Below are 17281 nucleotides of genomic sequence, written 5' to 3'. Positions count from 1 at the left end.
CAGACAAGAAAGAAAGGATGAGTCTTCAGCATACAATGAAGAGTCCCTTTAATCAACTATCAGTAATTATTTTTTTAAATCATTAAACTATTTAAAATATATTTTATTGGAAGACTAAAATACAAAATTTTGAATTTAGGAATTCACACATTTGAATTTAGAAATGAAAATATGCAGCTGCACATATTTATAATTAAATTTATTTTTGACTTAACTTTGATAAAACGTTTTAAGTACCTACACAATTTTTTGTAATATTTTTCTAGAAATAATTTATTGAATTATGTGTCACATACTTCTTTCAGATTATGTCTTCATTTTACCTTGTGTCCTTCACTGGAGGATATATAGACATTGGGATGGACAATAATTTGCAAAAACCAGAACTCCAGCTCCTCTGAAATAACAGAAAGAGAGTAAAAATATGAATTAATCTGACAGAATAAAGGACAATAAGTGTTATTTCAAAAGATACTTACCGTAAAAGGATCAAACAGCCCTGTAGAACTGGCATTTGAATAATCTGTAGCATACACAGAACCTATAATTAAATTAAAAGTTTTAAATGCCTGAAATTTAGAGTCAATAGAAGCAAATCTATGTACTATATCTAAATTCATCAATTTTAAGGCATTAAAATATCAAAAGTTTATAAGGGATTAGGTCTATTGTCATGGCCACATCCTGCAATTGTCCTCATGTCCTTACATTGTCTGCATGGAACCCTTCAGAAGCTTCATAACCACATCCAGCTTGATTACCACGTCATAATTCTAGGCCTATTGCATTCCTGATCCCTTTGTAGTCTCTTCTATGTACAGCTCCTGGGGGTCAGCAGGTCTCCATTTTTCCTATTATTTTAGGATTGAATATTGCAATTCTGCCCTATGAGACCAGGACCCTGGATTATCCTGAATATCAGCCATTCTTACCCTGCAAGTCTGCCTGAGTTTGGGGACTTGGAGTTCTTTCCTTCTGGGAAGTCTGTGATTAGTGGTAAACAATGACCAGAGAGCCTTCTTAAAACAAATCAGAATTTATTTCACAAGTAAAAACCAAGCTTTCAGAGACAAAATGTTTTAACAGATTGGTTTTACCACCCACTGATGGTAATCTAGGCAGCCTTAACTTCTTCAGAAACCCCTAATGCGTCAGTCTGGTTTTCCCAACAACTGTCACCACCCTCTCATGAGTTCATCACTTTTTAAACCTAGGTATAATTCTTTATTCCTTCATGTTCATAAGCAGGGTTCAAATTATACTTGGACTCTTGAGGTGGTCTGCCTAAAAAATTTGGTTGCCCATCACAATGCCCTAATAAAATCATAGGCTCCCCAGATTATGATTTTCAAGTCTTACAGGGGGGCTTGTTTCTTATGGGGGGAGAGGGGGGATTTGCCCCCACAAGCTTCCCCCCTAATTCAAACCCTGTTACTAAGCTTTTTATTTCTAGTTCTGGCATTGCCATTTAACTCTCAATTATTTGTGAGGCGACCATCTTGAACCATTCATTTCTTTCAGGCTATCCCCATACTTCCAGACTGTCCCTATTAAGTTAATCTACGATATTCATTCAAAAAGCAGAGCAGTATGTAGTATTCATAAATAGTTAGAGAATAGTCCTTGTACAGAAGAGTATCTGTCACCCCTATAGAAAAGTTAGATTTTTGGGAATAAGGTCAGGTGCATGAATTGAACACCTCTGTTCAGATTCCAGGTATTTTTATTTATATTTAACTAATACTTGACATGTTCACCTTTGGTGAGTTTATATAATAGCCAAGTGTCAATTGTTCCAAAGCAGCAGTTATTTTCTTTGGCAGCTTGGTGTACCTGAAAAGCAAAACAAAAAAATTCTGTATAATATATAGAGAGGAATGCATTCTCTCTTTTCCTTACCCTTCTCCAAATATTTAATTGAGTAATAATACTACAAGTGTCTCCAGAAAATTCTACAATTGCCAATATTTCTTCTAGGAAGGGTGGATTGGTCACTGGAAGCTCTTGTATAAATTTTATTTTGTAGGTCAGTGTGCTGTCCCCCATCCAAACAGCTCTTTCTGTGGTGTATATGCCATCTCATGTCTAGGGCTACCAACCTTAATCAACCTTTCTCAAAAAGTTGAATTAATAGGGGAAATCAAACAAAGCCCTAGAAAGGGTAAACCTAGATATTTTCAAAGTCAAAGTTAGTGAAGAGAAGGAATCAAGAATTGCAAGTATGGCAGAAGACTAGCTTGGTTTAGCTGGGAACTCTTCAGTAAACTAAATCACAAAAAGGAAGCTTATAAGAAGTGGAAATTTGGACAAACAACTTGGGAAGAATATAGGAGTATTGCTTGGGCATGCAGGGATGAAGTCAGGAAGGCCAAAGTGCAATTGGAATTGCAACTAGCAAGGGATGTTAAAGGGAACAAGAAGGGTTTAGACACATATGTCAGTAACAATCAGGGAAAACATACATCCCTTACTGAATGTGGGAGGCAACCTTGTGACAGAGGATGCAGAAAAGGCTAAAGTGCTCAATGCCTTCTTCACCTTAGTCTTCACAGGCAAAATCAGATCCCAGACTACTGCACCCGGCAGAACAGTTTGAGGAGGTAAGAAGCCCTCAGTGGTGAAAAAACAGGTTAGGGACTATTTAGAAAAGCTGGACGTATACAGGTCCATGGGGCTGGATGGGATACACCTGAGAGTACTGAGGGAGCTGGCTGATGTGACTGCAGAGCCATTGACCATTATCTTTGAAAACTCATTGCAATCAGGAGAGATCCTGGGTGCTTGAAAAAGGGCAAACATAGTGCCCATATTTAAGAAGGGAAAAAAGGAGGATCCAGGGAACTACAGCCCAGTCAGCCTCACCTCAGTCCCTGTAAAAATCATGGAGAAGATCCTCAAGGAATCTATTTCTATTTCTAAGCACTTGGAGAAGGGGGGGATTAGGAACAGTCAGCATGGATTTACCAAGGACAAGTCATGCCTGACCAACCTAACTGCCTTCTATAATGAGATGACTGGCTCTGTGGATGCAGGGAGACTGGTGGATGTGATGTACCTTGATTTTAGGAAGGCTTTTGACACCGTCTCCCACAACTTTCTCACAGGCAAGCTAAGGAAGAATGGGCTGAATGAATGGACTGTAAGGTAGATAGATAACTGGCTGGAGCATCTGGCTCAGAGGGTAGCAATCAATGGCTCGATGTCTAGTTGGCAGCCGGTATCAAGTGGAGTCCCCCAGGGTTTGGTTTTGTTCAATGTCTTCATCAACAACCTGGAAGATGAGATGGAGTGCACCCTCAGCAAGTCTGCAGATGACACCAAGCTGGGGAAAGCATTAAATATGCCAGGGGATAGGGCTAGGATTCAGAGTGACCTAGACAAATTGGAGGATTGGGCCAAAAGAAATCTCATGAGGTACAACAAGGACAAGTGCAAAATCATGCACTTGGGACACAACAATCTCATGCCAGTACAGGTTGGGGGCTGACTGGCTCGGCAGCAGCTTTTCAGAAAAGGACCTGGGGGTTACAGTGGACAATAAGATAAATATGAGTCAGCAGTGTGCCCTTGTTACCAAGAAGGCTAACAGCATACTGGGCTGCATTGGTAGGTGTGCTGCCAGTAGGTCAAGGGAAGTGATTATTCCCCTCTATTTAGCACTGGTGAAGCCTCATCTGGAGTACCATGTTCAGTTTTGGATCCCGCACTACAGAAAGGATGTGGACAAATTAGAGAGAGTCTAGCAGACAACAATAAAAATGGTGAGGGGGCTGGGAAATGTGCCTTATGAGGAAAGACTGAGGGAACTGGGCCTATTTAGTCTAGAGAAGAGGAGATAGAGGGGATTTATTAGCAACCTTCAACTACCTGATGTGAGGTTTGAAAAAGGATGGAGCTAGATTATTCTCAGTGGTGGCAGATGACAGAACAAAGAGCAACAGTCTCAAGTTGCAGCAAGGGAAGTTTAGGTTAGATATTAGAAAGAATTTTTCTCACTAGGAGGGTACTAAACCAGTGGAACAAGTTACCCAGAGCAGTGGTGGAATCTCCATCCTTGGAGGTTTTTATGACCTGGCTAGACGAAGCGTTAGCTGGGATGATCTAGTTGAGGCTGGTCCTGCTTTGAGCAGGGGGTTGGACTAGATGACCTCCTGAGGTCCCTTCCAACCCTAACCTTTGATGATTCCAATAAGTGCTGATAAAAGGAAAAAGTCTGGTAGATATGAAAAAAATATAAAAGCAATAATACAAACACCTAACAAAAATACCTTTGTCAAAGGTAGCAAATAGAGCTATACTTTTCAGCTTCTTCATGATGTACAAGTCTGAAAATGTTATCTTCTCTATTTTTCTTTAAAATTAGAAATTTAGGTTTTGGCTATTTTATTTCTACTGACACAATGCACAATGAAAGCTAGCAGGAAGCAAAACAGACCAATACAAGTAGAACCTAATTGAGGGGGAAAATATTTTTAGATGGCACTTTTGAGTTTTGCTTAGGATTTTCATTTTTATTTTTGTGTTTTGATTTTTTTAAAACCAAAAATTAAGGAAGCTGTGTGAAGAAAAAGGTCTCCTATTAAAGATTCAGGACTCCCATATCCTTCAATTAAAGGTTTTGAACAGATTTTTAGAAAATTCTCTCCGGTCTTCTTTGATCATTGTAAAAAACAAACACACCCAAATTCTCTTTCTCAAAAAAAATCGTGAAACTAAACAGGGTGAAATTAAGTAAAAAGAAATGCAAAGATGAATGAAGTAAGTAAAATGGAAAAGAAAAGGACTGAATCAAAGACAAAATGAATTAACATACTATAAAAATGTGATGCAAGCAATGTATGATGTTAAACAAATGCCCACGTTTACATTTACATAATATTAATCAGACACTTAAAATTAAATAAAAGTGGGGTAAACAGTAGCCCTTGTTCGGTAAGTATTAAGTTATTCATTTTGACATGCTTTATGTTGGACTGGAAACACAGTAGTGCAAGATAAAATATAAATATTCCTTGATTGTTATACAATAACTTTGTTGCAAAGTTTTCTTTATACTTTAAAGAAAAGTACAATCAAATAATGTTATACAACAGGGCAGTCCAACTCGCTACATGTCCCTGTAGCCACCATGGTCACGCACGGGAAAGGTCCCGGAGGGGGCAGCATGGCACCTGTGAGGCAGGGAACAGCCTGTGTGGTGAGATGAAATCACAGGGGGGCCATACACCACCACGAGCACTGCCTATGGCAGGGGGCAGAGAAAAATCCCAGAGGCCTGCCTCCAGAGCATATAATCTGTGTGGTGGGCAGCCTTTGGCCACACTGAAGAGGAACAGCTCTCTTAACATTAACGGGAATAAGTCAGAAAGTTCAACTTGTTATATGAATACGTTTGAGTTTTGCTGGACTACTTACATCAGTAAAATTATATGCCCACATATTTGCACAAATCAGAAGCAAAGATTATATCATATACACACATCGACAAATATGAAATAGATCACAAATTAACAGTGGCACCACATATATATATTAAATTATACCTAAGTGAAACAGACTCATACTCCATTTTTTTAAGATAGGAAAACAAAATAAACAAGTCACTATTATGCACTGAGATCTGTTACCTTCTCCTCCTATAGTATTCTTACCTCAGTTATGTTTTGGAAAATCCAGGACAGTTTCAAAGAGCTGTGATGTGTTGAGAAAGTAAACAAACTTGCAGCTAAATATCGAGTACTCCGAGTCAAAAAATGAAGCATTGTAAAAATAATATGAAGCACCTGTTCCAAAAGGAGCAAAAAAAGTTATTTAATTAAAATAATTGGTTTTCTCTATTTAAATACTATGGTTGAATGTCATTTAAAGATCATGTACATAAATCCACCATAGAAAATGATGAGACTGTCCTTAGGAGGGGTGAGGATTCAAACTCCTAGTAAATTCTAGCAGAAAGAATTTTAGATCTAGGATTGAGAAAAAGAGTTGCATTAAACCAAATCTACATAACAGACTACTGCTGGCATAACTACACTGATCACAGGTATGAAAAAAGTATGATTTCTGTTCAACACATCTGTAATAATTCTTGCTCTATTCAAGGGACAGTAATATTTTATCTATACAAATTCTTGCATTTTTGGTATAGCTATGTCCACATTAGAATTCTTTACTGGCAAAACATGATAGTAGCCCTATGCTAGTAGAAGCAGTTCTAGCAAAAACAGTCTCAGTCCCATTTCACAGAGACAGGAGAGATAGGTAATATGAACTATCCAGGGAAACTCAAGGGGTATCTGCTGTGGCAAAGCCAGGAATTTAACATCTTACTCTTCTCGTTATGAAGTTTAGCAGTGAGCTGGCTTCAGTATTTCTACTTAAAAAAAGAAGTTCATGCCTTATTTTAAGTAAAAAAAAAAATATATATATATATACAGTGCATCTTTTCCAAATCTACCACACACAAATCTGAGCAAAGAATTACCTTGCTAATGAAAAATAAAGACATTTTGGGACAAAGAATATGATATTGCATTACTAACATATGCAATGTGTTAATATGGCAGAGTGATTCCCAACTTACGGACTCTCTTATAGCCTTAAATTTCACTATTAATGTGAATACCATATTGAATTTCTTTTTAGTTCACTCACCTTGTATGTAATTTTTTTCTGATTTAAAAAAAAAATGTTAAGGGCCAAACCGCATAAACCTCATATATCAATGTATTATCAAGGCACTTACAATATTTGACATGGTGTATTTCGGTCTCCATAAAAATGAAAACAAAATATAAAGCTTTAATATATGAAGCTATGTACTCAGTAAGTAGACTTACCTTCAGCATGAGACCCCTGTTCCAGGAACTTACGAGTTCAGCAGTTCTTAAATCTTGCCAGCTTATAAAATTATGGAAAGGTTTTCCTGTCTTCCTGAAAACCAGTAATAAAATAGGATTCATAGATGTTAAGGTCGGAAGGGACCTCAGTAGGTCATCAAATCCAAGCCCCTGCCCTGGGCAGAGAAGAGCGCTGGGATCCGACGACCCCAGCTACGTGCTTGTCCAGTCTCCTCTTGAAGATGCTAAAGGTAGGGGAGAGCACCAACTCCCTTGGAAGCCCATTCCAGATTGTGGCAACCCTTACTGGGAAGTTCTTTCCAATGTCCAACCTAATCTGCTCTCCATCAATTTGTGGCCATTGCTCCTAGTTACTTCAGGGGGTGCCCTAGTAAACAGAGCATCTCCTATTTCCTGCTGCCCTCCTCTGATGAATTTATAGGCAGCCACAAGATCACCTTTCAGCCTTCTCTTGCAAAGGCTGAAGAGAACTAGGTCCCTCAGTCTCTCCTCGTAGAGACTTGCCTGAAGGCCTCTGACCATGTGAATGGATTTGAATATTTCTTCTTAAAGTCTCAGGAAGTCTGCTGAAAAAACTTTAAATGTAACCCTTTTTCATGGAAAATTGTTTCATGGGAAGTCAAAATCACTAACTCAACTCCAGAACTTTTTTAGTGAGGGGGTTGAGAGCCTATAGCCTATAAGCCAGATCCAGCCCATAGAACCACTGGTTCCAGCCCACAGCTACAGGCACTCTTCCCCATGTTCCCATGGTGTCAAGCAGCAGTGGCAGCCAGGACCTAGCACTCACCCACCTCTGACCCAGAGTTATTCCGGAGCACAGTTAGAAAAGGTTGCCTACCCCTACTCTAATGAGCGAGTCAATATGTACTTAGATATCATGGTGAGCAGTACAGAAAAAAAAACACAAACAAGAAGAAAACAAAAAGCTAGCACACTTTTGCAAACAATAACCAAGAACATAGCAGAAATCAAGGTGCTCTAAAAGTTGTGAATTACTAAACTGTAGATGTATAAACACAAAAGGATCCTGCTGATGCTAGCTGCTTTGAGGCAGGAACCTGAAGAGTTAGGGCTGGGGCGGGGGGTGTTATGCATTTTCCTCTGCTCAACATATACATTAGCTTCACTTTAAAGACAGAGGAGACTAGACATGTACCAATCTGCGAAATGACAGTCAGTTCTAATTTCAAAAGTTTGAAAGGGCTTGCAGGTCATTTTAAAGTTTCAAAAGAGCAGCTGGTCTGTTGTAATTGTTCCCTGCCAATGAGCTGAGAACAACTCAGTTGTAGCAAAACCACTCCAACTTTAATCCTGGATGAAGCAATGTTTTGCTACATTTGCATTGTTCTCAGCTTCTTCACATCCAAAAATGTAGACATACAATAAAAGCAGGTGAGCAAATATCTACTCTAATCTAATGAACACAGGCTAAAAAGAGATGGGTGGTATTCAACTTTACAGGTGGACAAGCCCATTCAGGCACATTAAGTACCTGAATTAACCTGAATTAAGGTATCTAAATGAACAATTTGCTTCAACAGTCATTGAATCAATAGCCATTCCAGCCTAGTGCATAAACAACTACCACTTTCCCACTCGCCCCATTTTGAGCGGAGTTAAATCTCAGACTAATCAACCCTGAATTAAACCCATTTTAGCTACAAAGCACCGAATCTGGCCATGACAACACATGCAGCGACTGCAGTTCTTCAATTTGTTTTAAATATGGGGAACAGTACCAATATACACATGTCTTTACACAGTTGCTTGGAAAGTTTTCACAAGCAGAGCCCATTAGGCATCCTGCTTTCCAAGCCCTACTATCAGCAACTCACAAGTGACCTATACAGTGCTATCTTCCTGTTTTATTTTCCACAATGAAATATGTTCTAATTTAATTAATTTTAGACCTTTCTGGTTTGCTAGATACTTCTTTTACATTTTGATAACATAATATATATAAATGAAAGTATTAGCAATGTAAAAATTGTAGTGCATGTATAATATCACATACTTCAAGCTGTGCACATTCTTAAATTAATGTAGTTTTTATTCTTCCTCTGATTTTTCTCCCAATTATAAATTACCTTCACTCTTCATGCCCATATAAAGTTAGATTGTAAGTTCTTTGCATCTTTATTTATTATATAAATGTGTTAAAAATATTCATATATTGTACATACTTGTCCCATGTAATGAAAGTTGCTCTCTGTGTTGAGATGCCAAGACCAGCAATTTGATTCATACGAAGTCCTGCACCTAGACATAAAAAAATTATTTTAACAAATGAGAAACCGTTATTCTGACATATCTATGAAGCCTTATGAAAATCATTAATCATGTAATGAATACTAATTTATTTTAATGATATATTAAATGTAAAGTACCTGATTTAGTTGATAATCACTGATTTTTATTCAGTGGATAGGTAGGTAAGTAACATGAATGCTTAAATGACCAAGAATTCACACATACCAGTAGAATAAGCCAATTTGTTCCAAAACAAGGAGACATGTAATCAGGCATATATTTACACCTTGATACTTCAGGCTTAATTGATATAACCTAGTGCTTTTATAAAACCTTTTATCCCTAAAAATGTCTGAACAATTTTCTTTTCAGAAGTCTAATAAAACAGGTGTTTTAAACATTTTTCTCTGCAGTGTTTATACCCAAGCATAATTTAAATAAGACACTCCTTTTATTAATTTTCAGTGTTCAAAACAGAAAAATCCAAATGCAGAAAGTGAATAAAAGGCACAGATTGCAAAATGCAGACTAGATTTTTAAAAAACTGCATTTCATAATCTACAGTAACTAATAATGAGACATACAAAAAAGCTTGTTTAAACCAGTGAATCTATGACTACAATAATATTCTGACATGTTGTGGTCGTGTTTGAGTTTTTTACAACAGAAGAATTGCTCTATTATATTTCTGTAGGAAAAAAAAAAAACAAGTGAAAGCTAAGAGTTGGCATTTCCTATGGAGTGCCTTGAGTCTGAAAAGGTTGAGAACCACTGTTTAAACCATGTGAGATTTAAGATGGCCTAAAAATTTTACATGTAGAATATACTTGAAATGTAATTCTAGACTTTGGTACGTGCTATGTTATATTAATTTTGTTATAATATCTATTATGTATTAGCATAGTTCAAATTAAAATGAAAATTCCAGAAATGATTTCCTGATATACATATTTTTTAAAAAACATAAATTTTGTCCTCAGCTATACCATTAAAAGGTGACATCTGTTTGCTTTATTGAGACTTAAAAACATACTTCCAAGAGCAGAATTTCATGAAAACACGTCAGGATAAAAATCACATCTAGCTGAAAGACTATACACACACAGTCAACAAAATCAGTATTATCTTGTCTGTCTGTCTGCCAGTGGGACCAGTGCTGCAATCACATGCTTAAGGAAAGAACATCCTTTTTGTGCAAACATGTTTTGTGCACAAATGTATGCATATGCATTTTCAGGTTCCCGAGTAATTAATAAAAGTATTTTGCAGTTTCCTATTGAGGCCATCAATAAGCTTTAAGTACATCATATACTTCATTATCACAAAAAAAAACCAACCCCCTAAGACATTCATTAGTTTTAGTGATTATCCTCCACTATTGTGTGGTTTTACTAACAATTACCTTGTACAGCCTCTTTTAATACATCAGTGAACTGAGTCCACAGAACTTCAGGATCTAATTCAACCCAGCCAGGGCGAGGATGAAGCGGTTTTATCTGTTTACAAAAAGTATAGCATCACTACAGACATTAGTTTGAACCAGTAACAGCAATATAAGTGTGGGGGTGCCTGCTGTACATACAACAGGAACACTATACTGTATAGATCCTTTTTGTAATTCCACTGATGTCAGTTGAGTCACCCTAGGGATTGATCTGGCTCCTTTACAGCCTCTTCTTTAGTAGTCCACATAATATAAGGGTTCATTCTCAAAGCTTTACTTAGACATTCTATTGAGAAAAGTCATATCCTGATTATAATAATATTTTAAAAGCAGAAAGAATTACAATTTTTGTTACACTACAGTGATGTGGAATTTCTGCTTGGAGAACTGAGAAGAAAGAAAGAAACAATGTAAGGGTGATACAAAATTCAGTGACTTTAACTGAAGTTGGAAATAAACATTCTAGGCCTGGGTATCTGACTAGTAAAAAATTCTTGGCGATATTTTACTGCTCAGTTGATCAAATACTAGTCAAGTGTTTTAAGGATTAATTTTGTTTGCTTCAGCATGACATATACTAAAATTGGAACAGTAAGGAGAGGTTAGAGAGGTTTCAACAGGATAAATACTTATGCTAATTTTAAATAATTAACTGCTAGCACGAAACAATGATATTAAATTCTAAAAATTGTAATGAGTTGTTATGACTAATGATGTTAGGCAAGTATAAAATATTCAAGACTGAACAGTACTTCTTCCCCTTTGCTTTTCCTGTGCCCCAGAATTCCAGGGTCAGCCCAACCAGTTACAAAATAAAACAACAAACTGCACACAGCAACTATAAAAGATAAATCACCTCTTTGTATACTGCTCATTTTGGTTCCTTCTTCATCACAGAGCAGATTCTGCAGCCTCACATGGCTTGGAAGACATAGAGCAGGGGGAGAATGGAAACAAGGCTGCAAGAGCTCAGGAGAGAGGACAAAGAGACCTGCTCTTAAATGGAGTGTGTGCATGTATCCTCACTCATGCAGGGCCAGCCCTCCCTCCCACCCTTGCAAACTGATGACACCATAATGCATTAGAAAAGGTAGATGACACCTACACAATGCCATTCTTGCCTTCACAGAGTATTTGACAAATAAACAAAGATCAAATAATAGGCTAGACAAATGTGACTGGTCAATTGGCTGGCTTGGCAATCATACTTAGTCAGTTTTGAATTATGAATAGTAAACATTTGTGAAGGTCTGAGAGAGACTGTAAAGAACTTTCTATCTACTACCAGAGCCCAGATACCATTCAGCCAGTTCACTTTGCTTGTTGCATCAGATTCCAGTCACTAAATTCATAAGTGGTACCTAGAGCATCCATATTTTGTTTTAAACAACTGGTTAAAATATTGAGGAATGTCCTCACTATATTTATTCCTGTAATTTCAGAATTTTCTAAAGTAAGAAAATGGCAGCACTGTTTTGAGTCAGTTGTTACATGCTAATTATAGCTTCCAAAATTATTTTAAAAAATTGGTTACCCTCTGGAATAAAAGCAAGCCAGTCAAAAAAAAAAATACCACCAAAGGAAAAATTTGCAGAAACTTTCTTTAAGACAATACATTTCAAAATAAAATAGAGCCTGGGATGTCCATTTCTGAAACTGCTGACTGCACCACCCCTGACTGAGGGCATGGAGCTGTGGGAGCCCCAAGTGAGCTTGAGAGGCTCAGAGGTTGGGAACCTGCCCCTGCAGGGCATTAGAAGTTTCATAGATTTTTAGGGTCGGAAGGGACCTTAGTAGATCATCAAGTCTGACGCCCTGCCCTGGGCAGAAAAGAGAGCTTGGGTCAGATAACCCCAGCTAGGTGCTTGTCTAGTCTCCTCTTAAAGACCCCCAAGGTAGGGGAGAGCACCACCTCCCCTGGAAGCCCATTCCAGATTTTGGCAACCCTCCCCACAAAGAAATTTTGCCTGATGTCTAATCTAAATCTGTTCTCTGTCAGTTTATGGCCATTGCTCCTAGTAACCCCTAGGGGCACCCTGGTAAACAGAGTATCCCCTTATTCCTTGCTGCCCTCCCTACCTCTGATGAATCTGTAGAGAGTCACAAGATCCCTCTCAGCCTTCTTTTGTGGAGGCTGAAGAGATTCAGGTCCCTCAATCTCTCCTCATAGGATCTTACCTGAAGGCTCTTAACCATATGAGTAGCCCTCCTGTGGACCCTCTCCAGGTTATCCACATCCCTCTTGAAGTGCAGTGCCCAGAACTGGATGCAGTACTCCAGCTGTGGTATCACCACTGCCACATAAAAGGGAAGTATCACCTCCCTGGACCTGCTTGTGATGCACCTACTAATGCATGAAAAAGTGTGGTCGGCTTTACTTATCGTTTTGTTACACTTACGACTCATGTTCATTTTGGAGTCGACTAAGTTCATCAAAACCTACTTCTTCTCATGAAATTATTCCATGAAACATTTCCATTTAAACAAATCCATATACTCTGACAAAACTAATTTTGAAAAGTCACAGAAAATTCCCAACCAAGTAAAATACTAAGTCCCGTGCTAATCTGCCAGTGTATCTCATACCAAACTTGAAATAAACATATGCTTTTCCTACGTTAGGCTTAGAAAGCACACAGAAGAAACAGTCTCGCAACCTCAACAGTTCAGTCACAGATTTTTCACTAATGACCAGCAAACGTTGTTCATAGATTCATAGACTGTTAGGGGCTGGAAGGAACCTTGTAGATCATCGGGTCCAGCCCCCCCACTCTAGGCAGGAAGACAACTGGGGTTAGGAGACTCCAGCAAGGTGACTGTCTAGTCTCTTCTTGAAAACCTCCAGGGTAGGTGACTGCACCACCTCTGGAGGGAGTTTATTCCACAGTCTGGGCACCCTGACTGTGAAGGAGTTCTTCCTGGTATTAAGCCTGAAGTGGCCTTCCAGGAGTTTGTATCCAGTGGTCCTGGTCTTCCCCAGGGGTGCGCTAGTGAACAGTCATTCACCAAGCTCCTAATGCACTTCTCTGATATAGTGGTAAGCTGCTATTAAGTCCCCTCAACCTTCTCTTCATTATGCTAAAGATGCCCAGGTCTCTCAGCCTATCCTCGTATGGCTTGCCTTGAAAGTCCCTGATCATATGAATGGCTCTTTTCTGGACCCTCTCAAGTTTTTCCACATCCTTGTTGAAGTGCGGCGCCCAGAACTGGACACAGTACTCCAACTGCTGTCTCACCAGTGCCAAGTACAGCAGGAGTATCACTTCCTTAGTTTTACAAGAGAGGCATCAGTTGATGCATGCCAGTGTGTTATCTGCCCTGCTGACCACTGCCTCACACTGACGGCTCATATTCATGCGATGATTAATCATTACCCCTAGGTCCCTTTGGGCCGTGGTGCAAGTCAAGCGGTCACCACCAAGGCTGTATATATGTTGAAGGTTGTTTGCCCTCAGATGGAGCACCTTACGCTTGGAAGTGTTAAACTTCATTTGGTTCCAGTCTGCCCAACTCTCAAGCCTGTCCAGGTCCACCTGTATCTGCAACGTGACCACACTACCCCATAACATGGTGTCGTCCGCAAACTTGGCCAGCATCTCCCCCATCTAAATCACCGATGAAGATGTTGAAAAGCACCGGTCCAAGCACGGACCCCTGAGGGACACCACTGGCCACTTCACACCAGGACAACACAGATCCATTCATGAGAACTCTCTGGGTCCTACCCTGTAGCCAGTTTCCCACCCACTTAATTATCGAGCAGCTGAGCTCACAATCTTCCAGTTTTCCCACAAGAATATCGTGTGATACTAGATCAAAAGCCTTTTGGAAGTCTAGGTATGTAACGTCTACCTCATCTCCCATATCCAGGTGGTGAGAGACCTGGTTGTAGAAGGAGATGAGGTTGGCAAGAGAAGACCTACCTGTGACAAAGCCATGCTGGCTGTCATTCAGAATCTTACCTTCTGCGAGCATATCGCACACAGATTTTTTAAATGAGCTTTTCCAGGATTTTCCCTGGGATTTTCCCTGGGATAGAGGTTATGCTGATTGGCCTATAGTTGTCTGGGTCCTCCCTCTTCCTCTTCTTGAAGATGGGCACAACATTGGCCCTCTTCCAATCATCAGGGATTTCCCCTGTGCAACACAAATTCTGAAAGAGCTTTGCCAGGGGTTCTGCAATGACTCAGTCAGCTCCTTCAACACTCTTGATGAAGTCCATCTGGTCCTGCTGACTTGTAAATGTCTGGCTTTACTAGTTGGTATTGCACCCACTCAGCATCCAGAGTGGGGGGGCTGTCAATTCCGGCACGTCCCCTATAAGCCTTATCTCGCTTGACTTTTCCCTTGGTCCAGCGAAATATCAAAGCAAAGTGGGCATTCAGGAGTTCAGTTTTTTCCTGAATGTCAGTTACCAGCTGTCCCGAGGTGTTAAGCAGGGGTCCCGCACTTCCATTTGTTTTCCTTCTATTGCCTAAAGGACTTATTGTCCTTTTCCAATCTGTTTTAAATAATTTTGTCCTCAAGAAACATTCCAGAGAGGGTTAAGCTAGATACCTAAACTGGACATGTTTGGTTGACATTTTAATGGAAACTGTTGATGTCCAAAATATGCCTTCTTAGGTAGTTGTCTAACAAAAGGGTAGTAATGTTACCTTCCCTCCTCCAAAGACAAATGAAAATGTCTGAAAAACTAACAGCATAGCAATTAGTTGAACCTCATGTTCTGTCTGTATATTATTGGTAGGATTAACTAGGATTACATAAGGCTCAGAGATTCTTCTATCCAACCTGTAAGACTTTTCAAAAGAAAAACAGGGCAGCCTCTCTCTCTTATGCTGATTTTTGAGCAATTCCTGTCACTATTATTACACAAGAAGCAAGATTTCTGCAATGAGGTACTATCAGTTGTTTTCTCTGGCCTCAGGAACTGCATTTTGTGCCAGGCAGTAGATCTGATACAAAATGTTACTTTGCCTCACAAAGCTTGCATTTTTGCTTATTCTCTAGACCAGGGGTGTCCAACCTGTACAATGAGTACCACCAGTGGCACAGGCAGCCTCCCTGTGTCTAGAGCACAGCAGACCGCAGAAGAAGAGGCAGCACAGAAGTGGACAGGTCAAGAAGCAAAAAGCAGAGCAGGCGCACAGGACAGGAAGCAGAAAGCAGGGAAGGATATGGGGCAAGGAGTACAGACTAGGGAGCAGAAAACAGAGCAGCAGATTGGGCACAGAAAGGGGATAAGAGTGGCACTCAAGAAGGGTGTTGAGCTAATTTGTGGCATGCCTGTCGAAAAGGTTGGCCCCCGCTGCTCTGGACCGTCAACACGGCCACAGAAAAAAGTACAACTTTCCTATCAATATTATGTGCAGCTCCAGTTTTAAGCTATACAGGCATACCTCGGAGATATTGCAGGTTCGGTTCCAGACCACCACAATAAAGCGAATATCACAATAAAGCGAGTCACATGAATTTTTTGGCTTCCCAGTGCATATAAAAGTTATGTTTACACTATACTGTAGACTATTAAGTGTGCAAAAGCATTATGTCTAAAAAAACAATGTACATACCTTAATTAAAAAATACTTTATTCCTAAAAAATGCGAAGAGAGCAAATGCTGTTGGAAAAATGGCGCCGATAGACTTGCTTGAGGCGGGTTGCCCCACACCTTCAATTTGTAAAAAACCACAATATCAGCGAAGCACAATAAAGCGAAGCGCAATAAAATGAGGTATGCCTGTATTCTTCATCATGGAAGCTAGAAGTACACCAGTTTAATGTCTGTTTACCAGTCAATTATATATCTCTGTTCAGATTATACACTGAAAATAAACAGTAATCACTAATTCAAAGTACATTTATTTGTAAAGCATCTTTCATCTGGGGACATCTGAGTACTTTCCCTAACCCTAAACATCACAATGCCACTCTGATGGAGGCACTAAAGTTTCATAATTGCAATATCTTTACAGTAAGCAAAGAAATGATATTACATGACTTACCCAAGGGTATTAAAAAGAAATCCGTTTCAGAACTGGGACCAGAAGTTGACTAACCCACAGTCAACTTGCCCTGGCATACTTCCTGAATCCTACATGTGGAAACTGATTCCCAGCATCAGTGTAGTCACAAGAGTGACAGTCATGATTGAGGCAATCAGGACTGGTAGTAGAGATGATATCTTTTAATTACTTTTAGATTAATTATTTAAATCACCAGTCCTAACTGCCCTTGCCTCTAGACCAATACCACTACACCCTGGATACCTGACAGTCATGATTTTGAAGCATGATCATCGCTTCTTGAGGGATCTTTTCCCCTCGACCAGAACCTCTCTGCTGGCACACTGAAAGTGGCAGGATCATCCTTTCCTGTTCTTCCTCCAAAGCCAGTGGCGCCAGAGATGTTCCCACTCACGTGTTTGGTTGTCAACACCACCCGGAAAATCTTTCAGCTGGAGACCCAGACAGCCTGACCTAAGCCAACGCGACAAGCCCTGCTCCCTGGAGGGGAGAGGGCGCTGCTGGGTTCAGTACGAGATTCGCTCACCATGACAATGCTCAACGCATCCCACGGGCCGGGCCTCCTGCGCGGCACCACAGTGCCTGGTTCTAGCCCTCAAACAACAGGTCTGAAGCGGCCACCCTGGCGGTTATTTTGCTTGGATGATCACTGGGTGTCAGCGCCCACCAGCCGGAGCCCGCGGAGGCTTGAGGCGAGGGC

At 39.8% G+C, this 17281-nt stretch overlaps 1 protein-coding gene across 2 annotated transcripts in view; it reads right to left on the bottom strand.

Annotated features, from left to right (window-relative positions):
- GK5 (glycerol kinase 5 (putative)) overlaps positions 1-17281 on the bottom strand; it is a 63809-nt gene that overhangs the window by 46141 nt on the left and 387 nt on the right. For both annotated transcript variants that reach the window (XM_019532987.1, XM_019532986.1), the window contains exons 2-8: positions 10516-10609; positions 9047-9122; positions 6840-6933; positions 5652-5783; positions 1758-1833; positions 480-541; positions 324-397 (exon numbers count right to left, since the gene is read on the bottom strand). In XM_019532987.1, the coding sequence (XP_019388532.1) occupies positions 324-397; positions 480-541; positions 1758-1833; positions 5652-5783; positions 6840-6933; positions 9047-9122; positions 10516-10609 (608 nt within the window). The remainder of the gene's footprint in view (positions 1-323; positions 398-479; positions 542-1757; positions 1834-5651; positions 5784-6839; positions 6934-9046; positions 9123-10515; positions 10610-17281) is intronic.

This window comes from Crocodylus porosus, unplaced genomic scaffold (genome assembly GCF_001723895.1).
Source record: "Crocodylus porosus isolate Cpor-Errol unplaced genomic scaffold, CroPor_comp1, whole genome shotgun sequence".
Classification (NCBI taxonomy): Eukaryota; Metazoa; Chordata; order Crocodylia; family Crocodylidae; genus Crocodylus; species Crocodylus porosus.
This window is presented reverse-complemented; position numbering and strand designations above follow the sequence as displayed.